This window comes from Lontra canadensis, unplaced genomic scaffold (genome assembly GCF_010015895.1).
Source record: "Lontra canadensis isolate GAN:19392208 unplaced genomic scaffold, GSC_riverotter_1.0 scaffold107, whole genome shotgun sequence".
Lineage (NCBI taxonomy): Eukaryota > Metazoa > Chordata > Mammalia > Carnivora > Mustelidae > Lontra > Lontra canadensis.
The window spans coordinates 6,186,815-6,205,455 of NW_022631101.1; the positions used below are offsets into that span (position 1 = coordinate 6,186,815).

Genomic DNA, 18,641 nt, shown 5'->3' on the forward strand with positions numbered 1-18,641 from the left:
CTGGGAGCTCTGCCAAGGGTAGGGATTATGACAAGAGTGTCTCAAATTTTCCTACCGGTCTCAGTGACTGGCTTGATGCTCACCCAGGGTGCAGGAATCTCTCAACTAGTTTATGGATTTCAAACAAAAGGAAGGCATCTGTTACTGTTGTTGAATCACTGTGTCTGTTGGGGAAAGGAGGGTTCTGGGCCTCCCATTCTGCCATTCTCCTGGCCCCACCCTCACAGGCACATTTCCGTTTTGTTTCCAGCAACCTTCGGCTGTTCACTGGTAAGAGACATGAAGGTTTAATGCTTTTCATTCACCCAGTTCTCTGTCAGCCTTGATAAGTCCTCAGTTATCCTGCCAGAAGGAGGGTAAATGACTAACAAGTGAAGCTGCTTGTTCCAGGCCTGCCTCTCACTGCCTGGTTTAGCATCTCCCACCAACCACAAGACTAAAGTGAAAATGATAAAAATTACTAAGCATGGATAAAGTTGTGTATAAACCAGGTGTGACGTACACTGTTGATGGGTATGAAGTTTGTACAAACATTTTGGAAAGCTGGCAGTTATCTCCAAAAGCTGAGTAGATGTAAACCTGTGGCCCAAAAGTTCCTCTATCAAATATGTACCCAACAGACATTCATACATGTACCACCAAACCAGTTTCTAGAATTTACATACCACTGCTGTTTATTCATGATAGCCCCAAAATGAAACTCACTCATACGCATGGACAGAAGAATTATTAAATTGACTGATAGAAAGAAAATTGATGTTCACACAGTGGAATTCTGTCACGAACAGCATGAAAAAATATGGATAAATTAACAAACATGGAATTTTTTAAAAAGATTTATTTATCCGAGAGTGGGCATGCATGCAAGTAGGGGGAGGGACAGAGAGAGAGGAAGAGAGAATCCTAAGCAGACTCCCCACTGAACATAGAGCCTGACATAGGGCTCAATTCCACAGCCCATGAGAAATGACTCAAGCTGAAATCATGAGTTGGACACAATGGACTGAGCCACTCAGGTGCCCCCAAACATAAGGAATTTTTAAAGCCAAATATAAAGGAGTTCATGCAGTAGGATTCCATTCAGTTGAATTACAAAGAAGTGAAATTGATGTATGCAGTTAGATGTCATAATAGTGGTTACTCTTGGGTTAGTCTTGGGTAACTGGGAGGGCATGAGGAAACATCTCTAAAAGTTGTCAGTGTTTTCTTTTTTAACCTCGGATCTATATACATGTGTGTTCAGTTTGTGAAATTTGAGCAGTGCACTCGTAAGCTATGCATAATAGCTTATGCAATACATATCAGCAACTAAAAAAGTTAGTTATAAGAAAGTAGGTAGGTTAGTATTCAATGACCTTGTATTGTCAAGGTGGAGGTTAACTATTAGATAACTATATTGTGATTAGTATTTACAAATGTTATGCAAATTCTGGGTTGAAGTCTAAGATACTCAATCTATATCACCTCGAAAGCAAAATGTAGAACTAACACAGAAGTCAACATAGAATAAAATAGAACAGGTATCATGAAGCACACATAATAAGTTGGTAAATGCTTTCCAAGTTCGCCCATTAAACATGAAAGACTAATCCTGTTAAAAGTCAAATGTTACTTATTTTATAAATGTTACTCATTTAGACTTTTTTTCAAGAGATAGAACTAGGACATAAGAACTAAAGTAGGTAAGTGAAAAATACCTTTCATGTATGTTAAGATCAACTAGAAGGGCTGGATAAAGATAAGTATTTTAAATTAAGAACTTTACATTCTAATAGTTTTCCAATACTATTGCCTGATGGGTGATCATAATCAGATTGATAGGAACACACACCATGAATGTCCGAACACACACACACATTCTGTGATACACAAATGCGTGTGTGTGTGTGTGTGTGTGTGTGTGTGTGTTTACCACCACTCTTGTAATGTCACTGTTTCATACGATTCTGAGGGGGATGAGTGGATAAGTGACTGAACATTGGGTGAAAACACTCAGTTTACATTTTCCTCTTAGCTGAGGGACTTTGTATTATGTAGGCAAGACAGAGCCTAGATAGACTGTGCGTGCTCATGGCTTATGAGCAGGCAGTTGGGAAGCAGTGATTACTGAATTGGTGCTCAGGAAGATCCAGTTGGGATTATCAAAAACAGACAAAATGACTTGAAAGATAGAGGAGAGGATATTAAAGTAGACAAAGGAGCTCACCAGACAAAGGATGGTTTTGGTGGCTGTGGACTCAGATGATGTGGAGGAGACATTGGTCCTGTGAATATGTGGGACCTTCTGCTTGTGCCTGAAAAGGAAGAAAACCCTTCAGCTGCTGGCCCAGAGCATGAGCCCCAAACATAGCACGTTGGGGGGATGGTAACAATTCTGCATACATTGAGTCTCTGGCTTTGTCATGACGAATTGAAGAACAGTATCCAAAATTATTTCTGTTTGTGATTTTTTTGTTGCTCCACTTTCTGGTGATATACATAAGAAAAATTGTGTTTACCAGCCTGGGCAGGATCCAGCACAGGGCTGTGGACGTACTTCGGTGTTCACTTTAAGCCCCGTCTACCTGAAATTCTAGGACTGAGCATGATGGCCTGGAAGACAATCCAGAGGCTGCTGCTACCCTTGGACACAAACCTGCCCACTCTGTGAACATGCAAAAAAAAGTTTGTCATTGAGGAAATGTCTCCACCCAAAAGGTATCATTGTGGACTCCTTTAGGCAGAATGCCCAAGGAGTTGTCTATAATCAGTGGCTTGAGAATCAAATCGATGGACCTTGGCCCACACCCAGTAAAATAAAAAATAAAGACCTTGGCCCACACCCAGTAAAATAAAAAATAAAGACCTTGGCCCACACCCAGTAATGGTAAAGAAGAGAAAAATTGCCCAGGATTCCAACCATAGTATATGATGACGAGATCCCCGACAGTCATCTTGTCGGTTCCCAGTGACTTAGTGTATTTCTGAGCTAAAGGATCCTGAATGGACCCTGGTGAGATGTATCATGTCAACTGGAATCCATTATTCTTCACTTAAAACTATTAGTTCCACAAAGAAATGTTGACTCAATGTTTTTCTTTTACTAAGAGTTTTCCACAGGTTGAATGTGTAACTTTTTTAAAGAGTCTTTGTAATGTAAAATCACTTCTGTGAAGGCACTCATGAGAGAACTTCATGCTTCACGAAGCCATGAGGCTGGCACCATTGTCGCTGTAACTAAAAGATGAAGAGAACAGATACAGAGAGAGGTTAAGTATTTGTATTTGTCAAAATCTACTGCTTAGGGCAGAGCAGGGACTTGAAATGGGTTGTGCTGTGTCAAAATTCCAGAAATAGCAAAATTAAAACACCCTAGTCAACAAATAGTAAGACTTTGTTGTGCATATGAGAACTGTTGATGACCAGGGAGCTTTCAGATTTAAAACCTGTGAAGGTCAGGGGCATGATGTTCCAGGATCACTTATAAAGTGATTACAGTGATTGGTTATTACAATGGGGCTTTCCAGATGACAAGGGATTGGTTAAAATTACTATCTTATATCTTTTTTTAGGAAGATAAATTTTTAATGATTATCAGAGGCATTCACAAGAAATAACCTACGTTTTGCTTATTATGTTCATGAAATAAGCTAGATTTTCTTTTTTGTTGTTGTTGGTTTTTTTTTTTTTTATGTGGCTTAAAGGGTTTTGTCTCCTCGGAATTTTTAAGTCCAGTGTCCATTTTATATATAATTTCATTGCTGGTAACAAAGATCGTGCATTAAACTACCATCCTCTACTAAAAGCTAATTTGTACTATTAGGTATTTACCCCAAAGATACAGATGTAGTAAAAAGAAGGAGCACATACACCCCAGTGTTCATAGTAGCAGTGTCCCCAATAGCTAGCCTGGAAGGAGCCGAGCTGCCCTTCAACGGATGAATGGATAAAGATGTCCGTATATACAATGGAATATTACTCAGCCATTAAAAATGATGAATATCCACACAGATGGAACTGGGGGGGGATTATGCTGAGTGAAATAAGTAGAGAAAGATAATTTATCATATGATTTCATTCATATGTAGAACTTAAGAAACAACGCGGAGGACCACAGGAGAGGGGAGGAAAAACTGAAGGGGAAGAAATCAGAGTGGGAGACAAACCAAGAGAGAGTCTGGACTCTGGGAAACAAACTGAGGGTTACAGAAGGAAAGGGGGTGGGTGATGGGGTAGCCGGGTGATGGGTGTCAAGGGGGGCATCTGGGGTGATGAGCACCGGCTGTAATACGCAACTAATGAATCCTTGTGTTCATCACATAATCCAGGTCTATATTTCGTTTTGATTTTACACTTTGTCATTTACTTTGGATTTTTGTTATTGTAGTGTTGGATGTAACAAGTTTCCACTTATTTGTAAAGAATTATAGGCCAATATCAGTTATGAATAAAGCTTTAGTTACCTTAATAAATGTAGATGCACTGCTGGCAGTAGAATACGGTAGGAACCTGCTCCATCACAAGGTGTGTGTAATGGGTGTAAGACTGGCTTCATGTTAGGATGCAACAAAAAGACTCATTTGCTTTTATATCAAGAACATAAGTATAAAAGTAACTATCACAGAAAGTGTTGAATAATCACATCATACCTTATATTGGGAGACATAAAACACTAATATATGATAAAGTACTGTAGGCTAGAAACTAAATTATTGTTAATTTTAGATCACATATTTACCTACTAATACCTGAATTGTGTAAAATTACTTGCAACAATGCAATATTCATAAATGATATGACATGCAAAGTGGCACATGTAAGGCGCAAAATTTTGTGATTTTATAAGTTGATATAGTAGACTTTTGGATTGCTATGAGAATATAAATAATACTTTATTTTTTACATCAGTTTTAGGTTCACAGCAAAATTGAGTGAAGGGTACAGCAATTTCCCATATTCTCCCTGACTGTCAAAATGTACCAGAATGGTACCTTTGTTACAGTCGATGAAAATATTATTACAGGTGAAAACAAGATGATATGAGCCAGACAGTTGTGTGAAACACATAATTATTATGTTAGTCCTTCCTTTACTGTTCCTCCCCTAAATTTAAGAGGGAAAATAGCCTTATTGTAATCAATAGACTGTAGTGATTTCTTTTATTTATTTATTTGACAGAGAGATCACAAGCAGGCAGGGGTCGGGGGGAAGAAGCAGACTCCCCGCCGAGTAGGGAGGCCGATGTCGGGTTCGATCCCAGGACCCCGAGATCATGACCTGAAGGTAGAAGCTTAACCCGCTGAGCTATCCAGGCGCCCCGACACTGTAGTGTTTTCAAGAGACAATTATGGTCTCTATTAATGTCTCCAGATAAGAGAAAATTTTTTCATTCAAGCCGTTACTGTTTGCATACACTTTCTGGACAGGATCAGATGATTCTGATAAATTAATCTCACTCATTGTGAGCTCTAGTAGATGTACCTCTAGTAATCCTGAAGTTTGGTCTTTGATTCCTATAAATGGGGCTGAACAGCAAATTGATTTTACCGCTACATCCATGAGCACCTTAAAAATCAGGTTTTATTATTCCTTGCATTAAACATCAACTTCAATACTCACCGGGTGATGAGTATTGAGGGCACGTGTTGTGATGAGCACTGGGTGTTACATGCAACTAATAAATTGTTGAACGCTACATCAGAAACTAATGGTGTACTAGATGTTGGCTAATGGAACATAATGGAGAAAACTCCCTGTCCAACAGGATTGTATCACATTGCTTTAGGTGCCATCAGTAGGGTCTAGGACTCCCACCTCTCTTTACTAGCTCACCCTGTTCCTCAGGAATTAGTTCTTCCTGTGTGCTTTTTCACGGACCAGATTCAGAATGAGAGAATGCCTTTTTCTGACACGATCACTTACGCAGAATCCTAATATGCCTCCTTCCATTACAGACTGTGCCTCTCCAGCTGAAATAGAAAATATGTACCCGACTCTTTCCTGCTGCCAGGATGGTAGGCGCAGTGTGGTGGTCACTGTGGGCAGAGCATAGGTAGACCGACCCTGACATAGGGGTTTGTGATTCTGTGAGGTCATCTCCCTCAGAACCCCAATTACCATTTCATCTGTGTCTGCACGTCTGTGTCTGGGAGTGTAGGCTGGGGAGTTGACAATATTTCTGAAAACTTTTTCCTGTTGCTAATTACCAAAAAACAATTACAAGTTCCTAGTTAGCACCTCCTAAGAGACTATTAGAGTAATTTTGAGAGGCTCTTTCTTTTCCATTATCCCTCGAGGCAAACAGGGTCTCACATGGGGAGCAGCAGGAAACACAGGTCTGCCATGTGACAGACTGGCAGTGATTATGTGTGTCTCACTGGGCTCTGCTTCCCCCAGAAGTCTCCCCAGTGCCTAGTTCTTTCCCAGTCTTCATCCCACTGAGCTGAGCCCTCATTTAAATTATTGGCAGAGAAATGGAGTAAGTACTTAGGAAGGGCTTGCAAAGAGATGCAAAAAGATGGAAGAACAGGACGCCAACAACTTACAATTAGAAATCATTGAACTCGCCCACGTCAAAGTCAACTATTGGGCTCATTTGCATAATCCAATGCCTATTATTAATGGAAATTTTATAGGAAATATACTTTACCATTGTTTGCCTCCCTCTTCTAATGGTAGGAAGGAGACACAGAGCAGCATCTACAGAAGAAAGAAGATTCTAAAAGAGCCCTTAAGAGGTATAAGCGCTGGGATCAGAGGGTTTAACAGGTAGATGCTGCCATTCCCGAAACTAACAGATAAGCCACTGCTACTAACCTAATTCCAAAACAGCAGATGCTTACCAATTCTCCACACCTATTTTGGCTAAATTTCCTGCCTGAGCACTTGATGCTTTGGTAATTAAGAAACATAAGTACAGAATTGAAGTTGGTTCTTTGATTTTTTGTACAAGCAAATCCACAGTTTGATCCAGATTTACTATCCATTCGCCCTCAATGTTCAGGTCAGGCTTTAGAGCTACAGTGTGGGCAATCCACAATGTGGGCAATCCAGAGGACTCACACACAAACTCATTGACACACTTAGGCAAAGACACATGTGCACGTACACAGTGAAATACTCACGCACTCACATACACGCATACTTAATGTGACACCAGCCTAGTTCCACACTCATTCTGGAACACCATACACAAGTTTACTCTCATAAACACCAATAATGACATTTTTAAAATTTTTTTTCAGCGTAACAGTATTCATTGTTTTTGCACCACACCCAGTGCTCCATGCAATCCGTGCCCTCTCTAATACCCACCACCTGGTTCCCCCAACCTCCCACCCCCCGCCCCTTCAAAACCCTCAGATTGTTTTTCAGAGTCCATAGTCTCTCAGTTGGAAGGGGAGGTGAACCAATAATGACATTTACACAACTTCACAGTTACTCATTTTCTTAAAACCACACAGTCACCAGGCATGTCTGGATCTCAATAGCACGTTCTTACACAGAAGAATATATCTTCATACTTCTGGATACCTAGGAAGGGGCCTTCTCTTTCCATCCTTTATAATCCTAATCCTGCAACAGCCTACAAAGGCAGTATTTATAATATGAAGCATTTAGGAAGTGCTGTAAGCGTTACCACCTTAGGTTGGGATGTGTGGTAAGAATATGACGGTACATGGGGGAGTGGCAGTGCGTAGGTGAATGGCGGAGCAGGTGAGGGAAAGAGGGCGTGCGGAAAGCAGGATATAGAGACAAGATAGACGGTGGTACACAGGTCCTGGGATGAGGGGAGAAGAGAGTACAGGAGAAGAAAGAAGGCAGAGAGATAAAAAAAAAAAAGTGCTCAATGTCACGAGGAGCATTTCCACATTTGGGGGTACAAGGAGACAAAGTATGTAGGGAAGTGAAGGGGGAAATGGGGATGGGCACTTCGCAGGGAAGATATTCATGGTCTTTGGTTGGTGAAATTTACAGGAGACAAGGTCTTGGAGGGGTTAAAATCATGGTGGGAAAGGGGGAGGGGAGGATGTGTGCAGCAGGCAGACCTTGGAGGAAGACACCATGGTCCAAGACAACATCAGTAGAGAAGAGGGACCCTGGAGGAGACTGAGCATTAAGAGAGAGGCAAAAGAGGCACAGGGGAGTGAGCTAAGGCTCCAGGAGAGAGGGTCAGGGGTGACCCGAGTAAGGTAGTGCATGTGGGCGCGGATTGGGTTTGTGCAGCAGTTCAGGCTGGGGCTGCAGAAGGTGTGGCATGTGGAGGACCCAGGGAACGGGGGGCGATACTGGAATTAGGAGTGGATTTTCAGTGAGACAAAGGGTGCAGGTGGTGTAGTTTGAGGGGGTGATGGAAGGTGAGTAGGGTTGCACTGGAGTCCCAGGAATAGCGGTCATGTAGGGACAGAGGTCAAAAAGGTGGTGGAATAAGGTAAACAATTTTAATGTTAAAATATTTAAGGAATAGAATAAAAGCATTCATGAATTACCCATGATCTCCAGATATTACCGTTTTTATCACTGACGTGTATCCTTATGCAGTTCCAGAACGTATCTGAACTTGTATCAAAATCTCACTACAGGAACATGTGGGTGGCGCAGTCCTTACGCATCTGCCTTTGGCTCAGGTCGTGAGCCCAGGGTCCTGAGATCGAGACCTGCATCGGGTTCCCTGCTCACTGGGGAGCCTGCCTCTCCCTCTCCATCTGCCTCTCTTCCAGTTCATGCTCTCTCTCTCTCTCAAAATCTTTTTTAAAATCACCACACACACACACACACCTCATTCTGTTTGGCTCAATACCTCCATTCCAGAGAAGTAGTGCTTTTTAAATTATATAAAAAGAGGTATGGCAGGGACACGTGGCTGGCTCAGCAATTGTCTGCCTGCAGCTCAAGTCATGATCCCAGAGTCTTGGGATCAAGCCCCACATCGGGTTCCCTCCTCAGTAAGGAGCCTGCCTCTCCCTCTCCCTCTGCCTGCCACTCTCCCTGCTTGTGCTCTCTCTCTGACAAATAAAAATTTTTTTAAAAGTATGGCAGGGGGCGCCTGGCTGGCTCAGTGGCAAGAGTACATGAGTTTCAGTATCAGGCTCATGAGTTCTAGCACCACATTGAGTGTAGTGTTTAAAAAATAAACAGAAAAGGTATGACATTTTAGGAGTAAGAAAGAACACAGCATCCACCCTGGGACTCAGCATTTACCTGATAAAGACACTCCCTTCTCTTCTCTTGCCACTTTTTTCATTGTCTTGAAGAATCACGGCTGCATTTAAAAAAATATTTGTTTATTTGATGGACAGATCACAAGTAGGCAGAGAGGCAGGGAGAGAGGTGGGGGAAGCAGGCTCCCCACTGAGCAGAGAGTCCGATGCGGGGCTCAATCACAGGACCCTGGGATCATGACCTGAGCCAAAGGCAGAGACTTTAACCCACTGAGCCACCCGGGCGCCCCTACACAGCTGCATTTTGAGACTATGCCTTGTATATGGAATTAACGTACCGTTCAAATCATAGCAATCTGTTTGAATTGTGTTTCCCCAAATTAATTTATTGACGTTCTAACCCCTAGTAACCTCATTGTATTTGGAAATAAGGTCATTACAGATGTATTTCCATTTCCTCCCCTCTTCCCACCTCGGTAGCCCCCTAGACCTGCACCCTGCAGGCCCTCTGTGTCCTTTAGCCTCCTCATGCCCACTCCCTCCCCAGCTGACTTCCTCACCCACACATTCTGTCCAACCCATTTCCCCCTATGCAAGGTTCCAGTTTCCCTTCCAGCCTCTATTTGTGTCTTGGGCCACAACCACATCCAGCACATCCATACCCTGAAGATAAACTGGGGGCCTGGCTAGTGGATGGTCAGTCTCCCCTCTTGAGCAGCTGACCAAGCCTAACCATCTCCTGTCCTAACTGGGCTCTCTCACACTGCACCACTTTGCAGCAGCTGTGACCGCCCAGGGTCAGGTACCAGACAACTAAGGACGACCCTTATGCTCTGGAACATTGGAGATTATTTAAATCAGCCAGTTCAAAGGGTTCCCTCTAACCCTAGCTAACCCCATCCCACTAGCCATGCAGAAGCTGTCCCTACAGCCTCAGCTTGCAGTTACCCTGTTCCTGGGGGGCAATCCCCTGTGTCGCCTGTCTGTCCTTCCCTCATGCAGAGCCATAAGTAATAGAGTTCTGCCTTCCGTGTGTGTGTGTGTGTGTGTGTGTGTGTGTGTGTGTTATTGTATCCCACATTCAAAAGAGTATTTAAATCTTAAAACAGAGCCCCGCCCCCTCCAGTGTTCTTTACCGCTGTGGACCTGAACTCGCCTGTGCCTTTTGCCCATCCCTGCCCTTCCTTTCTTCTGCAACTGTCCCTTCCCAAATATTCCCTTTGTGCCCATGACTGCTGTAGCCCCTGTCACACAGGGCCCAAAATGAGCTCCGCCTTTCCCTGCTTTGCGTACTTACCCTCTGTGTGTCCTCAGACGCCTCTGCACTCTAAACGCACAGCACCGCTGAACCCCTGTATGCATTTTCCCTCTGTACTCTCTCCTTCCGCACTCCGTATCCCCCAAACCCTGTGCTCATGAACCACCGCCATCTGACCCTATGTCCCCTGACCTTCTTTTCTCTCTGTCATCACCATACTCAGTCATACCCACACTCTCCACCTTCACCTCATGTGGCAGAGCTCATAGAACCTTTTTCCCCTAATTTTTAAAATTATGGTAAATCTAAATGTAATATATTTACCACCTTAGCTGCTTTAAGTGTACTGTTCAGTGGTTAAATATATTCATATTTTTATGCAACCTTATCACCCCTGTCCAACCCCAGACCTCTTTTCATCTTGCACTTCTGAAACACTCTACGCATTAAACACCAACTCCCCATCTCTCCTCCCCCAAGACCCTCGCACCCACCATCCTACTTTCTCTGTGATTTTCTACTATAAGCCCCTCCTATAAGTGGGATCAGACAGGATGTGTCTTTTTTCTTTTTAAGATTTTATTTATGTATTTGACAGAGATCACAAGTGGGCAGAGAGGCAGGCAGAGAGGGGGAAGCAGGCTCCCCACCGAGCAGAGAGCCTGATGCAGGGCTTGATCCCAGAACCCTGGGATCATGACCTGAGCCAAAGGCAGAGGCTTAACCCACTGAACCACCCAGGCGCCCCGGGGTGTGTCTTTTTTTGACTGGCTCATTTCACTTATCGTAATGTCCTCAGGGTTCATCCATGTCTTCTTCACCTGTGACAGGATGTCCTTCCTTTTTAAGGCTGAACAACATTCCACTGTTTGCTTTTCCACTCTTCTGTTGGACAGTTGGGTGGCTTGCATGTTTTAGCTATTGTGAACAATGCTGCTGCGAACAGGAGTCCACACATGACCTCTTCAAGCCCCTGCTTCCAATCCTTTCCAATATACACCTGGAAGTGGGATTGCGGGAACCTGTGGTAATTGTATTTTTAATTTTTTATGGAATTGTCAAACTGTTTTCTACAGTGACTTATCTTTTTAATCACTATTTTTTGAGAGAGAGTGTGAGTGGGGGAGGGGCGGAGGGAGAGGGAGAGAATCCCAAGCAGACTCCCCACCCAGTGCAGAGGCCCTGGCAGGGCTTGATCTCCGCAGGGTCCTGAGATCCTGACCTGAACCAAAACCAAGAGTAAGACCCTTAACAGACTGCACCACCCAAACGGCACTAGTGGCTGTGATTTTGATTCCCAATGCCTGAGCTCAAGGGTTCCAATTTCTCCACATCCTTGCTGTCCTTGCTAATTTTTTTTTGTTTGTTTGTTTTTGGTTTGGTTGTTTTATAGTAGTCATGCTAATGGATGTGAGGTGGTATCGCATTATGGTTTTGACTTGTGTTTTCCCTAATGAATTGTGAGGTTTCATGTACTTATTGGCTATCTGTATATCTTTTTTGGAGAAATGTCTGTTCAAGTCCTGTTACCAATTACCGAACTTTTTTTTTTCTTTCTTTCTTTGTTACTGATGAGTCTTAAGAGTTCTCTATATATTCTGTATATAACCCCTTAACAGATAAATGAGCTACAAATATTATCTCCCATTTTGTTGGGCCTTTTCACTCCATTGATGGTGACTTTTGGTGCACAAAAGTTTTAAATTTTCATGTAGTCCACTTTTTCTATATTTTCTTTTGTCACCTGTACCTTTGGTGTCACACCCAAGAAATCATTGTGAAATCTAGTATCATGAAGATTTTGACCAATGTCATCTTCTAAGAATTTTATTGTTTTAGGTCTTACATTTAGGCCTTTGATCCATTTTGAGTTAATTTTTGTAGATGGTGTTAGTAAGCATCCAACTTCATGCTTTTTCCTGTGGACTCAGTCCTTCCTTCTTTTTCTGCCTTTACGGTTCATGAAAAAATAAGAGCCTCTCCCAAACCCTATAATGGTCTCTTGGAGATACTCAGAAGAAACTTGTAACTGTTTTAAGTAATTCGCAACTGGGAAAAAGTTTTACAGAAATGTTCCCAGGTCCCCAAGCCTGCACTGTCATTACACCTACAGGAGAAATGATAATTGTGGTTCTGAGAGGAGGTGAGATTACAAATTCACAAACCTTTCTCTGAGTTTACCTGCCTACCCACCCCAACATGTACTGGCTGTCCTGACCTTCACACCGAGCCAACTGTCCTGACAGCAGGAAGGGTTCCAGTGAGTAATTTTATTTATTTTATTTTGAAAAATGTTTTTAAATTTTATTTATTGATTTGACAGAGAGAGAGCGAGCGAGCACAAGCAGGGGGAGCGGCAAGCAGAGGGAGAGGGAGAAGCAGGCTTTCCACTGAGCAGAGAACCCAACATGGGCCTTGATCCCAAGACCGTGGGACCGTGACCTGCACTGAAGGCAGACATTTAGCCGCCTGAGCCACCCAGGCGCCCCTCCAGTGAGTATTTTTAATTTCAGCCAGAAACAGAATCTGCAAGGAAGGAAGTCTGAGTAAGTGCTCATGTTTGGAGGAGAAAGAGACATAGTGGCAAGGCCAGACAGAGAGGTGGAATAAATCCTCAGTGAAGTGTTGAGGATGGGGGTCCTAAACCCTGTGCCAATCCCTGATGGCTCCTAGTGCAATGTAGTGCGATTGTCACTGAAGACAGTTGTTGATAAACTGTTGATAAACTCAGTGATAAATTAAATCTGACTTTAAAGGTGCTTAAATGTTACAGTTATGAAGTAAACAGACTGCTCGCATTTCCTTCCAGGAATCATATATTAAATTTTCAGTGCTATTAGAGGTGTACTTACAGTGCTACCATGCTTATAATAAAGAGTATGATGAAACTATAAGAATTACTTCATCCTATGCAGGAGCCACCTATCTGCAGTTGTTTCTGGACTACAACAGCTTTTTTTTTTTTTTAAAGATTTTATTTACTTATTTGACACACAGAGAGAGATCACAAGTAGGCAGAGATTCAGCAGAGAGAGGGGGAAGCAGGCTCCCCGCTGAGCGGAGAGCCCAATTCGGGGCTCGATCCTAGGACCCTGGGATCATGCCCTGAGCCGAAGGCAGAGGCTTTAACCCACCGAGCCACCCAGGTGCCCCAACAGCTGTTTTTCTTCTAAGTCTGGGCATAGGATGCACTTCATGAAAACAGTAATTGTGTCTCTAATGAAAACATCTGTGACTTGATGATTACGAACAGGCTACTTTCTCTCTTGAAGTTAGAGAAGCAGCCTTTAAGGAAAAGATAACTTTATAATTAGGAGCTCCAGACAAGAGGTGCCAGGACCACATGTTTTAATTTAATTTAATTTTATAGTGGTAAGAACACAGGATATCTACCTTCTTAACAATTTTTTTTATTAATTTAAGGGTAGAATTTAGTGATTTCTCAGTTGCATATGCCACCCAGTGCTCATTACATCAAGTGCCTCCTTAATGCCCATCACCCAGTTACCCCATCCCCCAACACACATCCCCTCCAGCAACCCTCAGTTTGTTTCCTAGAGTTAAGAGTCTCTTACGGTTTGCCTCCTTCTCTGTTTTCATCTTCCTTTATTTTCCTTCCCTTCCTCTCTGTTCATCTGTTTTGTTTCTTAAATTCCACATATGAATGGAATCATATATTTGTCTTTTTCTGATTGACTTATTTCACTTAGCACAATACCCTCTAGTTCCATCCACGTCATTGCAAATGCCACGATTTCATTGTTTTTGATGGTTGAGCAATAGTCCATTGTATATATAGACCGTGTCTTCTTTATCCATTCATCTGTTGATGGATATCTGGGCTCTTTCCATATTTTGGCAATTGCAGACATTGCTGCTATGAATGTTGGGTACATGTGTCTCTTCAAATCACTATGTTTGTATCTTTTGGGTAAATATCTGGTAGTGCTTATTGTTGACTTTATTCTTATTTTCTACTTCAATTCCTGTATGTCCAGAAGAAACTTTTAAAAACAAGTGTATATTTGACCTCTTTTCTTTAGAAGTTGTATACTTACAATTGGTTAGGTTTTCAACCTAGAAATTTCTGCATGATTTGAAAAACTAATCAGAGTTTTTTTTCTTGAATAGGTTTAAACTCCTCCTTCACAATGCAAGGACATTATGCATAAATGTACTCACTATATCCCATGGTTTTTATTGGTTATATGTGTTTTTTTAACTTAAAAATACAGATACAGTGCACAGATAATGAAACTGATCACATCTGATCACTGATCACATCTCTGTACACAGCACTCATATCAACGCAAAGAGGATCATCAGACCCCTGGAAGCTCCCATCTGCTCTCCCTGTCTGTCACTACTCACAGGGTAAACACAGCTATGACCTCTGCCAGCACACGTTATTATTATCTGTTTGGTATTTAATGTAAAGATAGTAATAGAGCATTTAAAGTCAAATTTGTATTTGACTTTTTTCATTTAAGTTGAGAATATATGATTGCATGTTGTCGAGGCCCATCCACTGGCATTGCTGTATAGAATTCCATTTTAGAAATATCAAACTATCATTCCATTATGACCAAGAGTGGGTCAAGAGAAACAGGATTTAAGGATGAGTTTTCTGAATTGGTTCTTGGGTTTCTAGATGTGTCTTTATAATCTGATTAGATTTTAAAATCCAAAAGAAGGGTGCTGGGTGGCTCAGCCGGTTAAGCATCTGCCTTTGGCTCAGGTCGTGATCCCAGGGTCCTGGAATGGAGCCCCACGTCAGACTCCCTGATCAGCGAGGAGTCGTTTCTCCGTCTGCCCCTCCCCCAGCCCATGTGCGCTCGCTCTCGCTCTTTCTCATGCTCTCTCTCCCTCTCTCTCAAGTAAGATCTAAAAAAAAATTTTTTTTAATTGTAAAAGAGGGGCTCCTGGGTGTCTCAGTCAGGTCTGCATTTGCCTTCGACTCAGGTCATGATCGCAGAGTCCTAGGATCAAGCCTTATGTGGGCTCCCTGCTCAGTGGAGAGCCTGCTTCTTCCTCTCCCTCTGCTGCTCCCTCTGCTGCTCCCTCTGCTTGTGCTCTCTCGTACACTCTCTCTCTCTTAAATAAAGGAGTAAAATCTTTTAAAGAAATTGTAAAAGAAAGCAGTGAGAGCACATTGCAGAATATCTGCCCTTGACACTCCTTATCAGCCATTTAAAAGAAGTAAGTATCAGGGTGCCTGAATGGCTTGGTCGGTCGGTTGGTCGAGCATCTGACTCTTGGTTTTGACTCCAGTAATGCTCTGCACGGAATCGGCTTCAGATTCTTTCCCCTCTACTCCTCCCCATCCCCTGCTCACTCATTCACACCCCCCCCAATAAATAAATAAATAAATAAATAAATAAATAAATAAAATCTTTTTAAAAAATAAAAGAAGTAAGTATCTGAAGTGTCTGGGTGGACATGTATTTGATACTTGCACACCATTTTAGATAACCAATAAGCATGATAACATTGGTTAGTTCCTCTCCATGCGGCTGGACAAACGTGAAAGAAGAGGATGAGCTCAGGATTCAAATTCCCAGCTCAGTCTCCGTGTAAATGGCCCAAAGGACTGTGTGTGCCCTGAAAGAGACCCGAGTCTGGGTCTCCAGACCACCTTCCTGCCAATACACCCAAATCACCTTAACATTACAGAGAAAACTCTGCTTTCTCCAAATCTCATCACATGTCTGTTTATGTTTTCAGCACTCACTTGATTATCTTTAAAGACCAGCAGAAATATATCTATGTTTTTGTGCTTTCCTTTGCCCTGCTCCTCTTTAATCTGGCCATTTCTACATGAAAATATGGTCAACATGCTCATCTTCCTTCGCCACCTCATATTTCAAACAGATCAGTGCCCTCTCTCTAAGGATGTGACTTACCTACAAAACTTAGTAACTGGCTCCCAGAAACCCCACGGCCAGAGAATGGACGTTTCCTCCAGCCCCACTCAGGCTACTCTTTATGTAGTGGGGACATTGTTTTCTTCAGTTGGAGGAATGACAGGGTCATGCTCTACCCCATGTTCACATACCTTTTCCTGAAACTGCGTGCCAGGTTCCTTTCTTGGAAATTTATTGCATTAGATTGAAAGCCACACACTTGAAGACTGCTCTGTAATATCCAGGTTGTGTCAAGTCCTGGTGTTTGTTATTGCATCAATTCTGTACTCCTTTACTGGCAGTATTAGGAAAACTTCAATTAAGTGTTTAGAAGATGATGGTGTTTCATTACAATATTGTCATGATTTATTGTTTATTTTTTAGAAGATGCTCAGCATGTCCTGTTTACTGTTGTCTTGGAATCATTTTATTTAGGACCCTCAGGGGGATGAATGAATTGGCAACTGTACATTGTAGATATACATACAGTTTACATATTTCTCATAAGATGAGGGGATTTTATATTCCCTCTCCAGGCAAAGAGGAGCCTGGGTACCTTGGAGTTGTGGCTCATGAGCAGAAAGGGGCTAATAGTTGGGAAACACACAGCTGTCATCACAGTGACATTCACGAGGACCCAGCCAGGATTATCAGAAAGAGCCAAAATAACTTGAAAGACAGAGGAGAGGGTGTAAAAGTAGACAAAGGTGCTCACCAGGAGAAGGATGGTTTTGGTGGCTCTGGACTCCGGGGAGGACCTGGTGGAGACAGTTCTTCGTATATGTTGGACCCGCTTCTTGTGCCTGAACAGGATGAAAACCATGGTGCTGCTGGCCCAGGGCATGAGCCCCAAACATAGCACGTCAGGGAATGAAAGCAATACTGCATACAACGAGTCTGTGGTTTTTCCGTGACGAACTGAAGAACAGTATCCGAAATTCTTTTCATTTGTGATGTTTTTGTCGCTCGATGCACTAGTTATATACACAGGGAAAATGACATTTACCAGCATTTGCAGCATCCAACACAGGAAAATAGAGGGAACAATGTACTTGGGAGCTTTTACTTTAAGCTCTGCCCACCAGGAGTTTGTGGGGCTGATCGTGATGGCCTGGTAGACACTCAAGATGCAGATGCTACCGATGGATACTCCCCTCCCCATCCTGTGAAGAAAGAAAAGAAGTTTGCATCCAAAGTGGCTAAGGATATGTTTCCACCCAAATGCTGCCATGGTCTGGGGGACTCCTTTACAGAGCAAGACTAAGAAGTTGGCCACAGTCAGGTGCTTGTGAATGAAATCTGTGGACCTCGACCTGTAGTCAGTGAAGGAAAGGAGGATATAATGACAAAGAAGTGAGAAATTGCCCAGGATGCCAACCGTCGTCTGTGTTAAGATCAGTCCTACCACCAGTTCGCTGTTGGCCATTTTCTCTGTTCCCAGTCACTGTTAGTTGCCTTCTGAGCTAAAATGTCCTTCGTGGGAGCACGAGGCATGGGCCAAATGTATCACATCAGCAGAATTCCAGTATGTTTCCCCTTCCCTTCATTCCCCCTTGGAAACACAGCCTTCCAAGGACTGAACATAGAACTTTTAAGAGTGCTTATAATGTAAAATCTCTCCTGTGAGGGCACTCATGTGAGAACTTCTTCATGCTTCACGACCCTATGAGGCCAGGACTACTGTGGATGTAACTAAAAGAGGAAGAGAACAGACATACAGAGAGGCCAATTATTTTTCCACATCTGTTCCTTCAGACTGTGTGGGGACTGGGAACCGGTTGGGCTGGAAATGGGGATAGTTCACCAAGTGACCATGGTCTGCAAGAAAACAAGGTCGCTGGAGCACCTGGGTGCCTCTGTCGGTTAAATGTCTGCCTTTGGCTCAGGCCATGATTGCAGAGTCCTGGGATTTAACCCCACATCTGGCTCCCTGCTCAGCGGGGAGTCTGCTTCTCTGCTCCTCTCCTGGTTTGTGTGCCTTCTCCCTCTCTCTCTCTCTCTCTCTCCCTTTCTCTCATGTTCACTCTCTCTCAAGTAAATAAAATCTTAAAGAAAGAAAGCTCAGTAGTTGTGTTCATCAAACAATCCAGATCTACAGTAAGTTTTGATTTGCCACCTTATGGTTGGTTGTAGAGTGGTGATAGTCTATAATTTTCATTACAAGTTTCCATTAACTTGTGATGGTTTATTGGACAGGACAATATCAATTATGGGTAAAGTGTTCAATATCTTAGTAAATGTACATGCACTGTTGGCAACAGAATATTGCAGGAACCTGTCCTGTTACAAGTTGTATGTAGTGCATGCAAGACTGGCTTGATATCAAGATGGCCACAGAAA

The 18,641-nt window shown here is 42.7% G+C and overlaps 1 protein-coding gene and 1 pseudogene across 1 annotated transcript; both read right to left on the bottom strand.

Annotated features, from left to right (window-relative positions):
- Positions 1-2,075: 2,075 nt before the first annotated feature.
- LOC116855962 lies at positions 2,076-2,673 on the bottom strand (annotated as a pseudogene).
- A 14,118-nt stretch (positions 2,674-16,791) lies between these two features.
- LOC116856151 (vomeronasal type-1 receptor 4-like) lies at positions 16,792-17,730 on the bottom strand. Its single transcript, XM_032839427.1, has one exon. It carries the CDS (start codon positions 17,725-17,727, stop codon positions 16,792-16,794), a length of 936 nt encoding a protein of 311 aa, XP_032695318.1. The 5' UTR covers positions 17,728-17,730.
- Between the last annotated feature and the right edge of the window lie 911 nt (positions 17,731-18,641).